Source organism: Podarcis bocagei, assembly GCF_964188305.1.
Source record: "Podarcis bocagei genome assembly, chromosome: 13".
NCBI classification, from domain to species: domain Eukaryota; kingdom Metazoa; phylum Chordata; class Lepidosauria; order Squamata; family Lacertidae; genus Podarcis; species Podarcis bocagei.
The window spans coordinates 51,999,090-52,021,141 of NC_138138.1; the positions used below are offsets into that span (position 1 = coordinate 51,999,090).

The 22,052-nt window shown below is 50.7% G+C and overlaps 2 protein-coding genes across 2 annotated transcripts in view; one reads left to right on the forward strand and one right to left on the reverse strand.

Annotated features, from left to right (window-relative positions):
• The window catches only part of TGM1 (transglutaminase 1), a 66,450-nt gene that overhangs the window by 20,744 nt on the left and 23,654 nt on the right, over positions 1-22,052 (reverse strand). Inside the window, exon 3 of the mRNA XM_081167803.1 lies at positions 20,833-21,024. Coding sequence (XP_081023929.1) covers positions 20,833-21,024 — 192 coding nt within the window. The remainder of the gene's footprint in view (positions 1-20,832; positions 21,025-22,052) is intronic.
• LOC308572140 (uncharacterized protein) lies at positions 12,539-15,348 on the forward strand. The gene is made up of 2 exons (XM_081168063.1): positions 12,539-13,680; positions 14,603-15,348. Exon 1 carries the CDS (start codon positions 12,599-12,601, stop codon positions 13,670-13,672), a length of 1,074 nt encoding a protein of 357 aa, XP_081024189.1. The 5' UTR covers positions 12,539-12,598; the 3' UTR covers positions 13,673-13,680; positions 14,603-15,348.

Genomic DNA, 22,052 nt, shown 5'->3' on the forward strand with positions numbered 1-22,052 from the left:
CGCTGAGCCTGGCAGGGCTGCCGCCCCACAGAGAGGGAGGGGCCAAACGCCAGCCTCTCGCTTCTCTCATCTCAAATTCAGCTTGCGAGTTCTGAGTCCTCAGTGCGAATTTCTCCCAATATACGTCCAATGTGCAACTCGGCCCAAGACACCCCTTTTTTGTGCAATGCCCTTTCGTACGCACCGCTGGGCTGCCGGTCTCCTTGCCAGATTCTATTAACAAGCAGCCCGTATGGCCAGCTATAAAATAATTTCTTGCCACACGCTGCCTTTGCTAATACTTCTTGCCAAAGTGCAACTTATTGCAAGTGCCGTCTCGTCGGTAAGCAACCCAGGCAATTTATTTTATTACTTTGAAAGCAGGATTTCTAAGGCACAGCAGTTGATCTTTGAATAACTTGCTTTGGGCAGAAATCCAACAGGTGCAGCCTGTTTCGAAGCTTCCACGGACAGATTTCTGCCTGCCACCCAATTCTTTAGAGCGCGAGAGCTCTGCCCAGGAGGGAAAGGTGGCAACCGCGCACCTATCTGAATGCAGAAATTTTCTGCTCTGTTCATGCTCAGAAGTACCCTGAACCTCAAGGGCATGAGAAACATACATCTCTCCGCACACAGCCAGAACTCAGAGTCTTCTTTATTTTTGGCTGGGTCACAGACCATTTCTCCACAAAAAAACACAAGGCCTGGCTGCTTTTCTCGCTCGATTTCCTTTGTTTGTTGATATTAGGATTTCAGGAACTGCTGGCTTTATCAAGCAAGGCCTGGAAGCAGCCAAGGAGGTGGCTGTTTTCACCTCAGGTAGCCTGAAAAGCGTAAACAAAATGTGCTCCACCTCTGCAGCCTTGGTGGCCTGTGTTTCAAGAGGTATTGACCCATCAACCGCCTCAGAAAGATGTATTTCAGCCGACCGCAGAAGCGGGAACAGATAACCAAAAAAGAACACAGCTGCGGTGTAAACAGAGGACATTGCCAAATGACCCTCCCAGAGGCCAGCGAGGCTGCTCCTCTGCCTTTCACAAATATTTGGCCGCCAGAAAAATCGGATCAGAGTTGCTCGCGAGAGGCACAGGAGCAAGGTGTGCCGAGAAAGTTGGCCACTCTCGTGAGGGTTCCTCCCGCCCCCCCAGGGTCCTGAGGGCCACATTTCTTTCTGAGCAAGACCTTCCGGGGGCCACAAACTGGTGGTGGGAAGGGCCAGAGGCGAAAAGGGGCAGAGCAACGAACAAAAAGCTTGGGGACTGAGAGCCAATGGGCTATGCGGAAATGGCAAAGTCGGTAGCATTATTAAGAGATCAAAACGAGCTTTTAACAGAAGAATGGGGGGCTTTGGGGAAAAGCACTGCAAACAAACAAAACTGCGGGCAGGATTCAAGATAGGAGCAGCAGGAGAAAAATGATAGAAGTATTTGTATCAGAGGGGTTTTTCTAACTGAGTTTGATATATAGTACAGTCACGAGTGCCCGGGAGGTGTAGTGGTTAGAGCAGGCATGTCCAAAGTCTGCTTCGGAGGCCTAATCCAGCCCGCCGGTCAGTTTAATCCGGCCCCTGTGGGTAAAATCCTAAAAAAACCCTCAAAAAGGTTAACAACTTTGGACGGCCCTCACGGCCCTTCACTTCATCAAATCTGGCCCTCTCTGAAAAAAGTTTGGACACCACTGGGTTAGAGAGTGTTAGACCACGGCCTGGAGGACCTGAGTTCGAATCCCCACTCGGCCACAAAGCCCACTAGGTGTTACCTTGGGCCCAGTCCCTGCCCGTCTCTCCACTAGCCTACCCATAGCTGTCAACATTTCCCTTTTTTTAAGGGAATTCCCCTTATTCCAAATAGGATTCCTTGAAAGGAAAGGGAAAAGTTGACAGCTATGAGCCCACCTTGCGGGGTTGTTGTGTGGGGAGGGAGAGAACCAGGCGTCGCACTTTGAGCTTCCCGGAGGAAAACACACGCAATCCGAAAATAATATTTGGTTGGTGGGCTCTGGCGGTGAGGAGAAGAGCGCACAGCACCTGTTGAACTGCGGCGCGTATGCCGACAAAGCTTGCTTCAGCTCTTGTGCAAAAGAACCAGATCAGAGAGATAAGTGCGCTCACTCCCTGCTCAGAGTAGACCCACACCCAGCAGCTGGGCCGAGGTGGCTCCTCGCATCCTTTGGAGGGAAATCGGGAACAGGTTGTGTCCCAAACCTCTTCATGTTCTCTCCCAGCCTCCAGCAAGCAGGCTGGGGCAGGAAAAAGCCAAACCTGTTCTTAAGTGGGGCGCGGCACCTCCATATCGACTCCTTTCTCCTCCCTCCTACACCTAGAGAGCTTGCAGCTGGCGAGAGGTCCCATCGCTGTGTCACCTGCGTCTCCCCTTCTCCTCCCTGGCTGTGGGTGCGCCACGACTCTCTTTCCCACCCTGTGGCGCAAGCCTTGTGCCTTTAAGCAGCCGTGCGGCGGGCAGAAATCCAACTGGTGGGGTTTCTTCTCCTGGGACTGTTAGAAGATGCTGCACCTGGTGGATTTCCGCCTGCGGCTAAACCGTAGGTGGAAACACATTCGTTTTAAAGGTTTCCAGGGGGCAGCCGGCGGGGAACAACAGAGGAGGACAGGGGTGCACAAAATGGTGCCCCCGTTCTGGAGGAGAGCCTTCCGCAAACTGGTGCCGGCTGGCATTGATGGGAGTTGCACAACATCAAGAGGGCAAGAGTTGTGATGAAGGCCTATGAAACCCGACCGATAGGGCATTCCAGGACAGGAAAAGACTCAAAGTATAATTAACATCTTTCTTTTAATGTGCTCGCCAGAAGACTTGGCAAGAGGATCTTTCCAAGAAGATCTTTCTCATCTACGAGATTACATCCAATAGGTCTATCCCTAAGGGGTCTCCCCCCTGGAGGAGTTCTTTGGCCCTAGCCCCCATCTGGGCGTCGGACGGAAGCAATTCCTCATGGATCCCTTTAGCAGAATAGCCTTAACCAGGGAGGGTGAGGCAGACGCTCTGGTTATCTCCTGCTTGGACTACTGCAATGAGCTCTACATGGGGCTGCCTTTGAAGGGGACCCGGAAATTACAACTAATCCAGAATGTGGCTGCTAGACTGGTGACTGGGAGTGGGTGCCGAGACCATATACCACCAGTCCTGAAAGACCTACATTGGCTCCCAGTACAGTGGTACCTCAGGTTAAGTACTTAATTCGTTCCGGAGGTCCGTTCTTAACCTGAAACTGTTCTTAACCTGAAGCACCACTTTAGCTAGTGGGGCCTCCCGCTGCCACCGTGTGATTTCTGTTCTCATCCTGAAGTAAAGTTATTAACCCGAGCTAATATTTCTGGGTTAGCGGAGTCTGTAACCTGCAGCGTATATAACAGGTACCACTGTACATTTCCGAGCACAATTCAAAGTGTTGCTGCTGACCTTGAAAGCCCTAAACAGCCTCAAAGGCCCAGTATACCTGGAGGAGCGTCTCCACCCCCATCGTTCAGCCAGAGGTCCAGAACCGAGGGCCTTCTGGCGGTTCCCTTCCTGCGAGAAGTGAGGTTACAGGGAACCAGGCAGAGGGCCTTCTCAGTGGTGGCACCCGCCCTCTGGAACGCCCTCCCATTAGATGTCTAGGAAATAAGCAACTATCTGAGTTTTAGAAGACATCTGAAGGCAGCCCTGTTTAGGGAAGTTTTTAACAATTGATGTTTTATCGTGTTTTTAATCTTTTTAAGAGTGAGGGCACAAGGAGAAGGGGATGACAGAGGACGAGATGGTTGGACAGTGTTCTCGAAGCTACCAACATGAGTTTGACCAAATTGCGGGAGGCAGTGGAAGACAGGAGGGCCTGGCGTGCTCTGGTCCATGGGGTCACGAAGAGTCGGACACGACTAAACGACTAAACAACAACAATCTTTTTTTGGAAGCCACACAGAGAGTCTGTGGAAACCCAGCCAGATGGATGGGATGTAAATAATAAATTATCATTACAGTGGTACCTCGGGTTACAGACGCTTCAGGTTTCAGACTCCGCTAACCCAGAAATAGTACCTCGGGTTAAGAACTTTGCTTCAGGATGAGAACAGAAATCGCGCGGTGGCAGCGGGAGACACCATTAGCTAAAGTGGTACCTCAGGTTAAGCACAGTTTCAGGTTAAGAACGGACCTCTGGAACGAATTAAGTTCTTAACCAGAGGTACCACCATATCATTATCATCATCATTATCATTATCATTATCTAACCTCCCCTGCTTTCAAGCATGATGAAAGATGGCTGCTATCATTAATCCTGCTGTGGAGACTCCATGGAGAGCTGCAGTCTACCTGCTTGGGCCCAGAGCAGGAGAGAGCCAGTGCCTGCACACATCCCCTTGCTCCTAGCAGGCCTTCCTGGAGGGATGTGGTGGACACACTACGAAAGGCACGACGACGGATGGACCTTTCAGTCCAGCAGGCCACATCCTCTTGACGCACGAAGCCTGCCAGGGATCGGGGTGGGGCAACCCGTTTGCCAGCAACACCGCCAAGGAGATCTGAGTTGGAGAACGCCTGGCAGGTTTCTGATACCATCAGTGGCTGCTGTGGTCCCATTTTAGGCCTCTTGAATGAGAGGCTCTGGAATTTGGGGACCCCCCCTCCAACAGCTTGGAAGCTCCCTTTAATTCCAGATGTGCAAAACAGCTGGATGAAAAGCAGCTCTGGAGTGCCTCTAGATTCTCAGCAGTTTGCAGGACGGATCCAAGCACATACTGGGAACATTGGGCTTGCGCAAGTCATTATCATTTCCTAATTATGAACTACCTCCTTCCCGACGCCAACGCATCTTCCCAGACTTTCATTCAGACAAGGGATGTTCACAACAACATGGATTCTCAATCCACTCCCAACACAGCTTAATGTATGAATGAACCAATAATAATAATAATAATATTTAGTTATACCCCGCCCTTCCAACCTAAAACCGGGCTCAGAGCGGCTAACATCAAATGTAGAACACATTAACATAAAATCAGGCAATCAATTAAAATACATCCTAAAATACTCCTGCTTTTATGGCCAGAAACCAAGTTTGAAGCGTGCATGGAGGACTACTCAATTGCCAGACAAAGGGTGCTCCCAGACTGTCACTATTTTGGGGCTCCATCGCGCACTGCCGCTGGCGCAACGAACCTGCTCCCCTGCTAAATGGGGTGCTTTTTTCGTAATAAGGAAAACGAGGCAGAAAGTGTGACACTGACGCCTTCAAACCTCAAACCTCCCCACAAACGAATCGGGGTGGAAGGATGCTTCCATAAATGGCAAACATCATCTCCTCTCCCTGCAAGCAAATCAGATTGAACGGTCAAGGAAATGGGCTGTCCGGAAGCAGCCTCAAATAAGGGTTGGTAAGGATCTGTGTGATTAGCCAGGCAGAGAATAAAGGATTCTGCTGGGTCTCGTTTCCTCCAGCCAAATAATTATGTGGGCACCAAATTGGGCCGTTTGGGCAGGAGCAGCCATTCCCATCAATTGTCCTTGCAGCATCGGGCAGTTTTGTGGTTTCCCTTTGATGTTGATGGTCCCTGGGACCAATGCCCTCAATTATCTTATTAAACGCATCCTGCCCAATGCTTGATTTCTTCAAAAAGAGCACACCGCCTTCTGATCTGCTGATCACCCTCCATTGCCAACACAAATTCCTAGGAGCAAATGAAGCCGTCAAATATCATCAGCTCAGCTCAATCTATTCTACCAGTAACTGGGACCCTCCGGGGTCTTTGGGGTGAGAAGTCTCTCCAGCAGTGAGAGAACTCTGCGTTTGCTCAGAGGTCCCTTTCATTGACTCCCTCTTCCTGCCTTCCAGGCTGCAGCGGTGACACCATAAACTAAATCTCAGATCTACCTGCAAAACAGGGCCGCTCCGTGTTTCACCATCAAAGGAAGGGACAGAGTAATTTAAATATACTCAGAGTCGCAAAGTGATTTCATGCTCTTTATTCAGCTCATAGTGGTGAGGAGGAAAGAATGGAAGTCCCCTCAAAGTATCTGCTTTATATACATTATTTACACAATGGGCTGCACATGATTGGTTAATTCTGGAATTCTACTGTAAGCCAATCAGGTTGTGGATTCACTTATATCTGGAGCATGATTGGGTGGTTCCTGCCAACCAATCATACTGCTGCATTGTTCTCGGACCAATCAGACTGCTGCATTCTGAATCCTATTGTTCTAGGACCAATCAGACTGCTGCAATTTGGATCCTATTGTTCTAGGACCACGCTGGGGTTTCAAGCAAGGCCTACCTGGAAATGCCTAGGATTGAATCTGGGACAGTCGGCATGCAAAGTACAAGCTCCCCCACTGATCCAAAAGCCAACCATCTCTCCAATCCAGAGGCAGACAATGCAATGCCTTTCAGGTCTTGCCAGCCTGCAACTCACATTGTTGTTGTTTAGTCCTTTAGTCTTGTCCGACTCTTCGTGACCCCCTGGACCAGCGCAGGCCAGGCCCTCCTGTCTTCCACTGCCTCCCGCAGTTTGGTCAGACTCATGTTCGTAGCCTCGAGAACACTGTCCCACCATCTCGTCCTCCATCGTCCCCTTCTCCTTGTGCCCTCCATCTTTCCCAACATCAGGGTCTTTTCCAGGGAGTCTTCTCTTCTCATGAGGTGGCCCAAGTCTTGGAGCCTCAGCTTCAGGATCTGTCCTTCCAGTGAGCACTCAGGGCTGATTTCCTTCAGAATGGAGAGGTTTAATCTTCTTGCAGTCCATGGGACTCTCAAGAGTCTCCTCCAGCACCAGAATTCAAAAGCATCCATCAGCCTTCTTTATGGTCCAGCTGTCACTTCCATACATCACTACTGGGAAAACCATAGCTTTCACTATACGGACCTTTGTTGGCAAGGTGATGTCTCTGCTTCTTAAGATGCTGTCTAGGTTTGTCATTGCTTTTCTCCCAAGAAGCAGGCGTCTTTTAATTTCATGTCTGCTGTCACCATCTGCAGTGATCACGGAGCCCAAGAAAGTAAAATCTCTCACTGCCTCCATTTCTTCCCCTTCTATTTGCCAGGAGGTGATGGGACCAGCAACTCACATTACCTCCAAGCAATGGCCGAGGGAATCACAGAGCTGGAAGAGACCCCTAGAGTCATCTATTCCATCCCCTGCAATGCAGGGATCTCAGCTAAAGCATCCATAACAGATTCCGCTTAAAAACCTCCAAGGAAGGAGAATTCACCACCTCCCGAGGAAGTCCGTTCCACTGTCAAACAGCTCTTAACTGCCAGAAATTTCTTCCTGATGTTGAGTCGTAATCTCCTTTCTTGTCACTTGAAGCCATGGGTTCGAGTCCTACCCTCAAGAGCAGGAAAAAAAACCCCAAGTTTGCTCCATCTTTCATGTGACAGCCCCTGAGAAGATGACTATCATATCTCCTCTTTTCCAGGCTAAACATCCCCAACTGCCTCAACCGGACCCCCAGACCCTCGATCGTCTCGGTCGCTTTCCTCTGCACACGTTCCAGCTTGTCAATATCCTTGTTAAAACTGTGGCGCCCAGAATCAGACACAGTTTTCCAGGTGGGGGCCTGACCAACGCAGAATAGAGGGGTAGTCCATGGCCGTAGCCAGTGGAGGCCCCCCTCCCATTGGCGACCCCTTCTCTGCCCCCCTGGGAACTGAGCACGGGGTTGAGGAATAATAATAGTAATAATAATAATAGTAATAGTAATAATAATAATAATAATAATAATAATAATAATAATAATAATAAATTTTATTTATACCCCGCCCTCCCCGCCAAGACCAGGCTCAGGGCGGCTAACACCAAATCTAAAACAACTGATTGAAATACAACTTAAAAACAAGATTAAAATACAACAATAAAATGCAGCCTCATTTCAGCAGAAACTCAAAAACTTTTTGGGGGACGAAAACGTCAAGTCTTCACCAAGGCTAACTATTCAGACCGGTCCTATGTGGGCCAGAAAAAAGCCAGGGAAGTCCCCAAGTAGGAACTATCTTACATCACGACTCACTATTTGACCAGCCCAGTGCCATCTCCTCTGACAGAGGCCACATCCATGCCAAACCCTCCAACCTCATTTCATAGACTCAGAGAACTGTGGGGTTCGAAGGGCTCCCCATCTAGTCCAACCCTGCAGGGGTGTCAGCTAAAGCCACTTCCGGGCCTGCCCCAGGAGGTGGGGTTGCGGGCATCACGCCCTTCCCCACGTGAGCGGGGGCTGGTCTCAGCCCCCGCGAGAGCAGGGGAATCCCATCCGGCCACGCCTCCCGGCCAGCCAATCGGCTGGCTGGAGGGGGCGTGGCTTGCCCTATTTAGGGCCGTAGCGGAGGGGGCTCGCCCTCTCTTCTCCGGCTAGCCCCACGTTTCACGTTTTCCAGCTGATCGCGTACCAGCTGATCGCGTCGGAGATCCACCGGTCCTCTTGCTACCTCGTGGAGCTACATTGGCAGAAGCGCTTCGGAGTGCTCCTTCGTCCACCTACAGGAGAGCCATCGCAGCAGCCATTAGCCTTGGCGGAGTGGCTGCCGCGGCTTTCCTTTTTGAGCTGAAATCACTAGCGGGGAGTCCTTTTCACCTTTTCGGCTTAGCGTACAGCGCTCCTTCGCTTACCAACCGGAGAGCCGTCTCAGCAGCCGCTAGCCTTGGCGCTGCTTTCCTTTGAGCTGAAATCACTATCGGGGAGTTTCTGGGGGGGCTTATGTTCGTAGGTCTCCTGCAGTTGGAGGAAGGATCAATCGTCGCGTCAGCAGCCCACGTGCTGCAGCTACACCTCCGTTCGCCTGGTGGATTACAGTCTCCGCTTCAGTCACCCCGTAGCTGCGGGGCTCCAGCAGCCGCCGGCCAGCTGATTACGTCTAGAGCAGCCTCCCTCGTGCAGTTCCATCCATCTCTCCGGATCAGGTCGTATCGCTTAAGTGGCGGTGGAATCTTGCGAGGGGTTTGTCCGCTGGCCTTAGGAGCGGGATCCTTTGCCTGTTGCTGTGGTTATTTCCCAGCTGTCCCGGTTGCTTGCTTGGCGGGGATTCTCTTCAGTGTGCCCCGATTCGCCTAAACGTTATTATTCAGGGCACTGGCTCGCTTCGCTGCTGCTTCACTTGATCGCGTGTCTCTATTTTGATTTGTTGTGTCTTGTTAGGGGGGAAGGGCGCCTTTACTGCAGCGGCTGAGTGTGTGGTGAAGGGCAGGCACAGCCACTGTTGCGATTTAATTGGCAAGGGAGGGAGCGCTTCTTTTCGCGCCAGCCTCGCAAGCGCTTGCAGTTGGGGTCTGTGGGGGTTCCTTGGCGTCACTCTCCCTGCTCCCCTTTTGCCTATTGTTTCTGAACCGCACTATTGACTGTTGCTGGGTAACGAGCCCTCGGCCATTTAAATTGCCCACGTGGCCAGCCGACGGCCGCCATTTTACAATAGGCTGCAGCGCGTAGGAAGCTGTGTGCTGGTTTTCTATTGGCGCTACCGTTGCTAGGCGACCATCGGCCCCGACGCCATTTTGAATACCACGTGGCTTGGTTAGCGGCCATTTTGAATACCACGTGGCTTGCCTAGCGGCCGCCATCTTAGTAGGGGAAACACCTGGGATTATTCCTTTCTGTCCGCAGCCCTCAACGTAACTTTATCCAGAGATATAGCAAGTTAACTCTATCCTGTGTTGAATTCGCTGTGTTGATTTACTCATTTGGTCTGCCAGCTCTTTTAGAGGACGTAAGCCAGTGGTATTAACTGACTCAATTAAAGCGGCATTTATTAATTTATTCATTTATTTACCTCCGTTAAAAGAATTGGGACTTCCTTCATTAACTAGGCGTTTAATTAAGTCTGCTAGGGCTGTAAAAGGTTCCCTCCCCCCCCCCTGCCTGGCAAGTCCGTTTTACTGGATTTAGAGGCACTGTGTGCCTGCAGTTTATCCTGCCCATAGTTTATTACAGCGGTTTAATTAAAGTGCTTTGGCATCTCACGGTTAGACTTTACGTATAGATATAATTAACTTGATTAGGTGCTTGTGTTGAAATCAACGCATTTGGCTTTCACAGGTTAATTTACCTCCCTGCTCTAATTTAAATAAGGTCAATGATATAAGAGGCAGGAGCCTTAAGTTCCAATACAATTCATTGCTTTAATTGCTCTTAATAATTCAATTGCGATACAGTTACAATCAATCAATCCAGCAATCGATAGTTAAATAAATAAATAAATAGTTAACTACAATTAGAATAATAATACATATACATAGATAATAAAGCGCTCTTTGGTGCTCTTCATTCGTGGTGTCGGTATCCAGTGAGGACAATTCTGAGCTAAGGTGATTGTCTGGAGTTTTACTGGGGAATTACCGGTGCGCAATATTGATCAGGATCAGTCGGGTGTGTTAACTATCTTTCCATTAAAGTTTTGCCAGTGCAGACGATACTGAGCTACGCATATTAGCCGTACTAAGTGGTTGGTGTTTCATTGATCTAGATAAGCAAGGATCTAGATCACATCATGTCCGGTCAAGGTAACCAAGTAAACTCCACCGTGGCTGGGGGGTCTCAGGGGAATCAGGAGGAGCCCCAACCTTTTGTAATCCCAAGTAACCCTCAAGCCTTGGCAGATTTTTTCACAGCGTTTCAAGATTTCTATAGGCATAGATCTTCAGGACAAGGGGCAGTGACACCGGCAGCGCAAGTGGCAGCGGCACCAGGACTGGCGCCAGGGGCACCATCGACAGCGGCACCGGTGGTGGCGGTACCTGTGGCTGAGGCACCAAGAGCGTTCACACAGGATTTCATTCCAGACACACAACTTAACGAGGTGCAACTTCCCGGCACTTCTGCAGCCGCGGTAGCAGCGCTGAAAGCAGCCAAGGAGTCAGCACCACGGCCCAAAAGGAATACCCGGGCACAGTCAACCGGCCCAGGCAAGGCAAAAGGGGCCCCGAGGGGAGGCAGAAAGGGTAAGGCTTGCGTTCATTGTCCTGGGACTACTAATCTTCAAAAGGATCCAGGTGTTCCAAGTCTCTTTCAGAACCCACAACTGCAGTCAGCACCAGCCGAGGGTGCCTCAAGTTCTTCTTCCGACGAGGAAGCCCAGGGGACGCAAGCAGCGCAGGCGGTGGCCGTTCCGGATCAAGCCATTCCTGAGAGCCACTCGGGGAAGAGGAAAGAGAAGAGGAAGCACACCTCAAAGAAGAAGAAGAAGTGCAGGCATTCGGATTCAGAGGATGATTCAGGTACCTCTTCTTCTTCCGATTCAGACAGCGATGCTCCTAGGGTGGAGTACTGGGGCCACGGGGAGGACGCTGTGGGCCTTCCTTTATGGGTGCATGAGAGGAGGGCCAATTCCTACAGGAAATCCTTTAACGGGACCCTCGAGTGGAGGGATGGCGCATTGCTGCAGGATGTTAAAACGTCCACTAATCTCTCTACTGATTTTATCGTAGGCTCTCATTTATCCCCGAGAAAGAGGAATAAGATCCTCAGTGGGGAATTTATAGATATTTTCAGACTGATACCGCCAGCAAAGCTTATGGGTAGAGGGGAGAAGAAACGCAAGTATGGTAATCGCAAGTACAGGACACCCAGACCCGAACGTACTTTTGACAACTGGCTGGACGGGTTCCAAGTGTTTATGGGCGTCGTCAGCGCGGCTTATCCAAAGCGGGCGATGCATTTGGTTGCGTACTTGGCTCATGTCAGGAGGGCGCGGGATTTAGCGGGGGAAGTTGCTGCCCTAAATTATGATGAAGATTTCCGCAGAAACGCATCACTGTTGTCTTCCACGCGCTGGGACCTGAAGGACCAGAATTACTGGTCAGAACACGTGGGTCCCTTCGTTGAAAAGAAGCCCCAGGATTCGTCAAGATCTTGGAAGACCGCTCCAAAGCAGAGGCGGCTGTGCTGGGAGTACAACAAGGGGGTTTGTGCACGGGCTGTCTGTAAGTACAGCCACGAGTGCGAAAAATGCCTCGGTAACCACCCTGCCACTGCCTGCACCAAAGGGAGGCAGCCCTTTCGGGGTGGGAGAGGCGCCTATAACCAAGGACCGAGAGGTGGCCATGGGGCGCCATTTGGACCCCAAGGTGGCAGACAGTAATTTCAGCCTGGGCTTAGCCTGGTCCCCCATCAAGTTGTCCCCGCTAAAAAACCTCTTAGACCTTTACCCTAACAAGACGTCAGCACAATACCTATGGGAGGGCTTTAGTAATGGTTTCAGGATCCCAGTAGCCTATCCCCCCAATTCAAGTGATCCTCCAAACCAAAAATCGGTGAGGGAGATGCCCGAGGTTGCCCAAAAGAAAATTAGTAAGGAAATAAAAGCAGGAAGGGTAGCCGGCCCCTTTTTAGTCCCCCCAATTGAAGGCCTCCATATATCCCCGCTAGGCATAGTCCCCAAAAAAACGCCCGGTGAGTATCGCATGATCCACAACCTCTCCTACCCAAAAGGGGGGTCCGTCAACGATGCAATACCACAGGAGCTCTGCACAGTTAGATATGCCACTTTTGACCAAGCGGTACGGCTCATACGCAAGTTCGGTAAGGGTGCGCTGCTGGCAAAATGTGACATTGAGTCGGCCTTTAGACTCTTACCAGTTCATCCGGAAGATTTCCGGTGGCTTGGCTTCAAATTTGAGGGGGCGTATTTTGTAGACAAAGCAATGCCCATGGGCTGCTCTGTGGCCTGCGCAGCCTTTGAGGCATTCAGCACCTTCCTGGACTGGGCGCTTCGCTTTAGAACCGGCGCCGAGGGCGTGTCGCACTACCTGGACGACTTTATCCTCGTGGCTGATAGTCGAGTTAAGTGCTCAGAGCTCCTTGAAGCCTTCATATCACTAGCAGGAGAATTGGGGGTCCCGTTAGCCGCCGACAAAACTGAGGGTCCGGCTACAACCATGGTTTACTTAGGTATCGAGTTGGACACTGTCGCTCAGACCTCAAAACTTCCCAAGGAAAAACTCATCGCGCTAGGTGACCTGATTCGGCAGCTGCTCCCCTTAAGGAAAGTTACACTCAGGCAAATCCAGTCACTGTTAGGCCACTTAAATTTTGCTTGCCGCGTGGTTTCCCCTGGCCGCCCATTTTGTGGCCGCCTTGCGAAGTTGTCAGCAGGGCTGCGTTCCCCTCACCATAGGGTACGGCTATCTAAGGAAGTGAAATCCGACCTGGAAGTCTGGTTGAAGTTCTTGCAGAACTACAACGGCATTTCTCTATGGCAGGACAACCTGTCACTACAGGTTGACTTCCAGGTCCATTCGGATGCGTCGGGCTCTCAGGGGTTTGGCGTTTACTTTAGGGGCCAATGGTGTGCTCAGCGCTGGCCCGCTGACTGGCAAGGGGGCCCCATTACCAGAGATTTAACATTCCTGGAATTCTTTCCGATAGTAGTGGCGGTGCACCTGTGGCCGGAAACCTTTAGTAACCATAGGGTGTGCTTCCACACTGACAATCAGGCCGTGGTGGCAGTACTTTCCAGGCAGGCCGCGCGGTCACCAAGGGTAGGCGTCCTCCTGCGTTCCTTCGTTCTCCGGTGTTTAGAGCTCAACATCCACTTCTCTGCAAAATTTGTGCCTGGTGTAAATAATGACATCGCGGACGCCCTATCTCGCTTTCAGATGGACCGCTTCCGCTCGTTGGCACCGGATGCACAGCTTCTGCCGCAGCCGTTCCCGGAACATCTGTGGAGTCTTGGGGACCTGAGGCATGGGGACCAGAGGCCTGGGAGCCAGAAGTGATTCAGGGAGTAATGGCCTCACTGGCACCTTCCACTTTGAGATCGTATAAGAAGGCTTGGTCAGATTTTTTAAAATTCCGTGACAAAACCCGAACCATCAAGAGCAATGCCCCTCCCGTCAAGCCTGAGGTGCTATCTTACCTAGTTTACCTAAGACGCTTGGGCCGCGCCCCCAGAACCCTCAACCTTCAAGCCGCAGCAATTTCATTCTTTTGCAAGGCGGTATTTTCCACTGACCCTTGTGACGATTTTGTTATACGAAGGACGTTAGAGGGTTGGCGCAGGCTACAGCCCCCAAACTGCGATACAAGAAGGCCGATATCATTCGACATCCTTTCCCAAATCCATAAAAAAATTGCGTGCAGTATGCTGGTCAAAGTACGAGGCCCGCCTATTTTCAGCGGCGTATTCCATTGCCTTTTTTGGAGCTCTGCGCGTGGGTGAGGTAGTTTATGAAGCAGGTTTGCACGGTTCCTCCCGGGGCTTGCTTTTAAGTGACGTTACCCTGTCACGGGAGGACCTGGTAATACGAATACGCAGCTCCAAAACAGACCAGCACGGGAGGGGGGCTCTGGTTCAGCTGATGGCCACCGGTAGGCCTGGCCCATGTCCAGTAAAAGACACGAGGCGCTTCTTATCCCTGAGGGTCACCTCGGCAGGGCCTTTATTGATTCACGCAGATGGTTTACCTTTGACGCGGCACCAGTTCACGCGGGTCATGCGCTTAGCGCTAGCAGCATGCGGCATCCCCGCAGCAGATTTTGCAGCACACTCCTTCAGGATTGGAGCAGCCACCACGGCAATGCACCTGGGTCTTACAACAGAATGGATTAGGGACTTAGGTCGCTGGAAGTCTGATGCGTACAAACGTTATTTGAGAAAGAATCTGTGATAGTGGTTGACCGTGGCCTTTTCTCTCAATTTCCTACAGGTGACATGGGGGTGCGCGTCTGGATTATCGGGCACAGTATTGTGCATTGGGCCAGGGTCCGCGCCATTAATTCCGGTCTTGGGCCATGCCTGGGCTTTCCTCCTAACATCACCATTTCCTGGGTCTCCCGGAGGGGAATGCGCTGGGCCGAGATGCTCCCGGCAGTTATGGCCAGAGCGGCAGTAGAGGGCCCCCCAGACGCTTTACTCATACAATTAGGGGAAAACGACCTAGCCTACAGGAAGGCAGTTGATTTGCAGTGGCACATTTTTAGCGACTTCGAGGAGCTGAAGGCAGCTTACCCGAATATCACAATTATTTGGGCCTCGCTGATGGAGAGGCGGGTTTGGAGAGATTGCAGGTGCCCGATAGCTATAAATAGGGCTAGGAAAGCCTTGGATCGGGCGGTGGTGCGTAGAGTGGCAGCCCTGGGGGGGTTGGTCATTGGCCACCCAGGCATTCGTTTCAACATTGAGGCCCTCTACCGGTATGATGGCGTGCATCTTTCGGATGCTGGTAACGATCTTTGGTTGAGGGATATTGCTAAGGGGATAAGGGAGTGGATTCAGGCATGAGAGTATTGGCGGCGAGCGGCTGCTCGGTGGCGGTAGGCATTGGTAAGAAGGGGTTAAGAGGATGTGTGGGGGGGAGGAACGCCATCACCTCCCCCCAGTGAACGAAGGGTGGTCCGTTAAAGGACTCCGGGGGGCGTGGCCCTGTCCGAAGCCTATGGAGGTGTGGGCCAAAGGCACGCCCCAAAGCGGTGACCCGGGGGAGCTCTTAGCCGACGTGCCTCAGCGGGAGACTCCCCCGATCAGTGTTAACCCTTCACCGTGTCTCCAGCAAATGGGCTGGAGCCGGATAGTTGTTAGGACCAATGCCTAAGCCAATGCCTCTCATTCCTGAATTCAATAAAGTTGTGGCCTAATTCGCCCAATTAACCTTAATCATGGTGTCTCGTGTGTTTATTTATCTTGGTGGGGGGCGGGAACTCGCCACGCAAAGCCACTTCCGGGCCTGCCCCAGGAGGTGGGGTTGCGGGCATCACGCCCTTCCCCACGTGAGCGGGGGCTGGTCTCAGCCCCCGCGAGAGCAGGGGAATCCCATCCGGCCACGCCTCCCGGCCAGCCAATCGGCTGGCTGGAGGGGGCGTGGCTTGCCCTATTTAGGGCCGTAGCGGAGGGGGCTCGCCCTCTCTTCTCCGGCTAGCCCCACGTTTCCCCACCCTCCCTCCCTTTAGATGGGCTTTAGGTAGGTCTGACTTTGCTATGGGCTTCGGCCTGTCGCCGCAAGGGGCATGGTAGGAATTTTTCCCAATTGGCAATTTCCAGCCTTTTGGTTTTTCGCCTACCTCGTAGCAACTCGTCACAACTCTTCGGCACTGGCGGTAGGCATTGGTAAGAAGGGGTTAAGAGGATGTGTGGGGGGGAGGAACGCCATCACCTCCCCCCAGTGAACGAAGGGTGGTCCGTTAAAGGACTCCGGGGGGCGTGGCCCTGTCCGAAGCCTATGGAGGTGTGGGCCAAAGGCACGCCCCAAAGCGGTGACCCGGGGGAGCTCTTAGCCGACGTGCCTCAGCGGGAGACTCCCCCGATCAGTGTTAACCCTTCACCGTGTCTCCAGCAAATGGGCTGGAGCCGGATAGTTGTTAGGACCAATGCCTAAGCCAATGCCTCTCATTCCTGAATTCAATAAAGTTGTGGCCTAATTCGCCCAATTAACCTTAATCATGGTGTCTCGTGTGTTTATTTATCTTGGTGGGGGGCGGGAACTCGCCACGCAAAGAATCCCTGACAGATCACTACCCAACATCTGCTTTTAAGAAAGGGCATATGGTTTTCCCCCAAAGGATTCCTTGGATTCCTTGGAACTGCTGTTTGTTCCAGATGCTTTGCGAAAGGTAAACTACACTTCCCAGGATTCCTCAGCGGGGGAGCTTTGTGCTTTAAAGGTGTGATGCGGTCATTGGCCCATAGCTTGGTCAATGGAACACGAGGCTCTTTAGGGTCGTGGGTTTAAGCCCCACGTCGGGCAAAAAAATTCTGCCTTGCAGGGGTTGATCCCTCCCAACTCTTTGATTCTATGTTACCTGGGTTTCCAGCTACCTTTAAAGCCCTAAACGGCCTCGGCCCAGTATACCCAAAGGAGCGTCTCCACCCCCATCGTTCAGCCCAGACACTGAGGTCCAGCGCAGAGGGCCTTCTGGCGGTTCCCTCCCTGAGAGAAGTGAGGTTACAGGGAACCAGGCAGAGGGCCTTCTCGGTGGTGGCGCCCTCCCATCAGATGTCAAGGAAATAAGCAACTATCTGACTTTTCGAAGACATCTGAAGGCAGCCCTGTTCAGGGAAGTTTGAATGTTTGATGTTTTATCGTGTTTTCAATACAGTGGTACCTCAGGTTACATACACTTCAGGTTACAGACTCTGCTAACCCAGAAATAGTACCTCAGGTTAAGAACTTTGTTTCAGGATGAGAACAGAAATCAGGTGGCGGCAGCAACAGCAGCAGCGGGAGGCCCCATTAGCTGGTGTGGTGCTTCAGGTTAAGAACAGTTTCAGGTTAAGAACGGACCTCCAGAACAAATTAAGTACGTAACCAGAGGTACCACTGTATTCTGCTGGGAGCTGCCCAGAGTGGGGAAAGCCAGCCAGATGGAGGGGGAATAAATAACTCATTATTATTATTATTATTATTATTATTATTAGTTCCGCAGTTGTACCTGGAGATGTCAGGAATCGAACCCAAGACTTCTGCATACAGAGCAAGTGCTTGACCTCTGCGAACCACCTCTTACGTCTGTTCAAAAATGTGCCTCTCCTAAAACGCCACGTCTGCCCTCTCTGAGGGCAGGGGGCCATATTGTGATTCTGGGTGGGCCGTTCGAAGGAGCACGTTCCCCTCCCAGCAAATGCCGTGGAATGTATAAAGCCCCCGGCCCCCAAACTCAAGAAATTACAGAGGCGGCCGGCCTTGCAAGATAATCAGAGGGTGGGATGTTTTCTGTTTTTTAATCTCGGGCAAGGAGGAACAGAACGGCGGTGTTGGGGTGGGGGGAGACGAGTGCTTAATTATGGGAACGGCTGGGCCGGAAGCCAAGAAAACAGTCTGCCTGCCGGCCCAACCCCGCTACCAAACCCTGCGCTCCCGAGCGAAGTTTTGCAACGCGTCCCGGGACGCTGAGAGCCACATTCCTCGCCCACTTGAGCAGATAAGGAGCACAGACCAGTTCCGCCACTAAACGGGGAACGTCCTCTGGGAGCGAAAGCTCTTGGCTGCAGAACCCCAGTGCAACTGTGCTGCTAAGAGGAGGGAAGGCAGAAATCCAAGAGGGCAGGCTGAGAACCAAGCTTCACCCGGTGAATTTCTGCCTGCAGCTCGGCTGACAACTACGTGGCAGGAGGGAACACTGCAGCCGTGGCCTCAGTGAAATTTGTGGGATGCTGAGATGCCTCTCCACTCTGTCCTGGTTACTTTCTGACCAAGAAATGTTTGGTGTGGGTGAGAGTGGGAAGGAGAGGGAAAGGCACTTTGCACATGCTCAGAAGCAACCTCGCTTCACTTAGGGCAGCTGAGCAAAGCCCTGCTGAGTGTTTTGGCTCATCTCTGAACCTTGGGATCGCAGCAAAACAGAACGGTAGAGGGTCATCGAGTTTGACCCCCTCCCTGCCCTGTGAGAAGAAGAAGAAGAGTTTGGATTTGATATCCCGCTTTATCACTACCCGAAGGAGTCTCAAAGCGGCTAACATTCTCCTTTCCCTTCCTCCCCCACAACACTCTGTGGGGTGAGTGGGGCTGAGAGACTTCAAAGAAGTGTGACTAGCCCAAGGTCACCCAGCAGCTGCAGGTGGAGGAGTGGGGAATCGAACCCGGTTCACCGGATTACAAGTCCACCACTCTTAACCACTACACCACACTTTAGAATCACAGGAACCTGGACTGTGTGAAGTCGTCGTTGATATCTGTCTTGAGAGGCAATGGAGTGCACCTCCAAGGGTGGAGTCAAACCACTGGAGAATCACAGCACCTGCTGCGGCTGCAGAGACCCAGAACTCCTAGCTGCTGCCTCCGGCGTTGTTTTTGCTGAGGTAGCAGCACCAAAGTGACCGCCTCGCGGTGCAAGCCTGGGACCCCACTCTGGAGACCCCACTCCTGAGCTTTTTGAGGCTATTTGTGTTAGGCATAAAACATAGCATCTAGGAGTATAGCATCTAGATCAAGGGAAGTAATAGTGCCACTGTATTCTGCTCTGGTCAGACCTCACCTGGAGTACTGTGTCCAGTTCTGGGCACCACAGTTCAAGAAGGACACTGACAAACTGGAACGTGTCCAGAGGAGGGCAACCAAAATGGTCAAAGGCCTGGAAACGATGCCTTATGAGGAACGGCTAAGGGAGCTGGGCATGTTTAGCCTGGAGAAGAGGAGGTTAAGGGGTGATATGATAGCCATGTTCAAATATATAAAAGGATGTCACATAGAGGAGGGAGAAAGGTTGTTTTCTGCTGCTCCAGAGAAGCGGACACGGAGCAATGGATCCAAACTACAAGAAAGAAGATTCCACCTAAACATTAGGAAGAACTTTCTGACAGTAAGAGCTGTTTGACAGTGGAATTTGCTGCCAAGGAGTGTGGTGGAGTCTCCTGCTTTGGAGGTCTTTAAGCAGAGGCTTGACAACCATATGTCAGGAGTGCTCTGATGGTGTTTCCTGCTTGGCAGGGGGTTGGACTCGATGGCCCTTGTGGTCTCTTCCAACTCTATGATTCTATGATTCTATAAACATCATGATTTTAATGGTTATGAGAAGCTGGTAAAAATAAGATTTAAGTTTTAAGTTTTAAGGTTTTTTATAAGATAAGATGAAAATAGAGTAAGGTAATGTAATGACAGAATATTATGAATTATGGAAAGGATTTGCTGTGACAATTATTAATCAAGATGCAAGAGATGGGAGGAGGAGGAGGTCATGGAAAGAAGGTAATGAAAGTGGAGAATTTGAAAATGATGGTTTTCTTTTTTCTGTTTTTGTCTTTTTTCTCTGTAATTTTGTCTTTTCTTTTCTTTGTAATTTTAAAAATTCTTTTTTCAATAAATATCATTATAAAAGAAACAAAAAACATGAACATCATGATTTGCACCAGGGGGAACTTACATTCTCTGCTCGGAATATTATTTGCGCAAAGAGGGGTACAAGCTCCTGTAAAAAATACGCACCAGGGCAGGCCTGCTAGAATTTAAGGTTACCAGATTTTTTTCAATGAATCTGGGGACACTTTTCAACTTCAACTGATTTTGAATGGGGACTGATTTGTGAATCCGGGGACTGTCCCTGGGAAACGGGGACGTCTGGCAACCTTATGCTAGATCAGCCCCTCTATACATTCAGACACATGCCTCTGGGAAGCCCATCATCGGGGAACGAAAACAACAGTCCTCTCACCCGTCCTCACTTCCCCAGAAGAAGGAGGTCCATTTAGATACCTCCCTTGTGCATTTTCGAACTTCCCTAAGCTAGGCATCAACCCTATACAGTGGTCCCTTGGTTCTCAAACGCCTTGGTAGTCAAACAACTTGGAACCCAAACACTGCAAACCCGGAAGTAAGTGTTTGCGAACATTTTTCGGAAGCTGAACGTGCTCCATTTTGAGTGCCAAGCTTCCGTGTGGAGTGTTACTGAGGTCTGTCTGTTTTTGCTATTTATTTTGCGTTTTTGTGGCTTTTTTGTTTTGCTCTTGTGACTGTGCGCAACCCAGTTCAGCTACTGGTGGATCGGTTGTGTGACTGCAGTACATTGTCTATTGCTTTCATTTTATGGATTGACAGTCCCGTTAGATAGTAAAATTCATGTTAAATTGCTGTTTTAAGGGGTTGCTTTTAAAAGTCTGGAACGGATGAATACGTTTTGCACTACTTTCTGTGGGAAAGCGCGCTTTGGTTTTGGAACGCTTTGGTTTTGGAACGGACTTCCGGAACGGATTAAGGAACCACTGTACAATGTGGCAATGGGTTCCGCAACTGGGAAAAAAAGCGGAGTTACATGAACAACACCCAGGTGTGCTGCAGAACATTGGGCGGCTATTTCTGGCCTGCTTCCGTCTCGCCTAGTTCCTCCAAACTCAGCAGCTCAGTCACAAGGACTAGACGCTCTGTTTAAAAGCAGCGAAGGCCCCTGCTCCACTCCTCCCCCCCCCCCGCGACCGACGGCCAGATATCCCTCCATTTCTCGGCACGCTCACCGATAAGGAACTCGAGGCAGATCCGGTGCTCCTCAGGGTCGTACGGCTGGCGGAACTGGAGTTTCATGTCAAAGGGCTGGCCGCGGCGGAGGATGAGATTTTCATACTCGAACTCGTTCGTGTGGTGGGCCCGGCGGTTGCTGCTGGATCGGCCACTCATCAGGTCCACGCCGCTGACCACCAGCATGCCCTCTGCTCAAGGGAGGGAGGAAAAGGTGTCAAAGAGAACAACAACTACCAGACTTTTAGAAGACATCTGAAGGGAGCCCTGTTTAGAGAATCTTTTAACGTTTGATGCATTACTGTATTTTAATATTTTGTTGGAAGCTGCCTAGAGTGGCTGGAGAAGCCCAGCCAGATGGGCGGTGTATAAATAATAATAATAATATATTATTATTATTATTATTATTATTATTATTATTATTATTATTATTATTATTAGAATCCCGGCATTGTATGGTTGGAAGGCTCATCTCGTCCCCTGCAATGCAAAAAACTCTGCCTAAAAAACCCCTGACATTCAGGGCTGGATTTAGGTTTGACAAGGCCCTAAGCTACTGAAGGCAATGGGGCCCTTTATATGTCCAGCTGTCCTTTGTCAACAACAAATTGTCACTTTTTTGGGGGGGGGGGTTGAATATATTCTATATGGTCATTTATGGACCTCATAGGTATCTCAAGCCATTTGCCCATGTTGCCATGCAAGCAGTCTGCGCAGAATGCAGGCACCCTCTATATAGAAAGGAGCAAAACAGTGATATTTTAGGGAGCAGGCTAGCAGGCCTTAGATCATAGGAGCCTGCACAACACAAAACACTGTTGCTGTATGTAGGTTTTATTTCAGGCATAGACAAACTCAGCCCTCCAGATGTTTTGGGACTACAACTCCCATCATCCCTAGCTAACAGGAGCAGTGGTCAGGGATGATGGGAATTGTAGTCCCCAAAACATCTGGAGGGCCGTTTGCCTACGCCTGTTTTATTTTATTTGTTTTATATCTTATATTTTGGAAATGTACATCCAGGGGTTTTTCCCCTTTAATTTTTATGGGGTTCCCCCAAGAGAGTGGAGCCCTAAACTATAGCTTGTTTGGCTTATACATAAATCCGGCACTGCTAACATTAACCAAGAGAATACGCGCATCAAATAATACAAATAATGCGGGCGATTTTCTTGAAACACGGCATCCTTTTATGAAACACTTTACTGGCAATGCTGAA

Bases quoted from the DNA above. Each gene is read 5' to 3' on its own strand.
- LOC308572140 (XM_081168063.1), top strand. From the start codon at position 12,599: ATGCCCATGGGCTGCTCTGTGGCCTGCGCAGCCTTTGAGGCATTCAGC.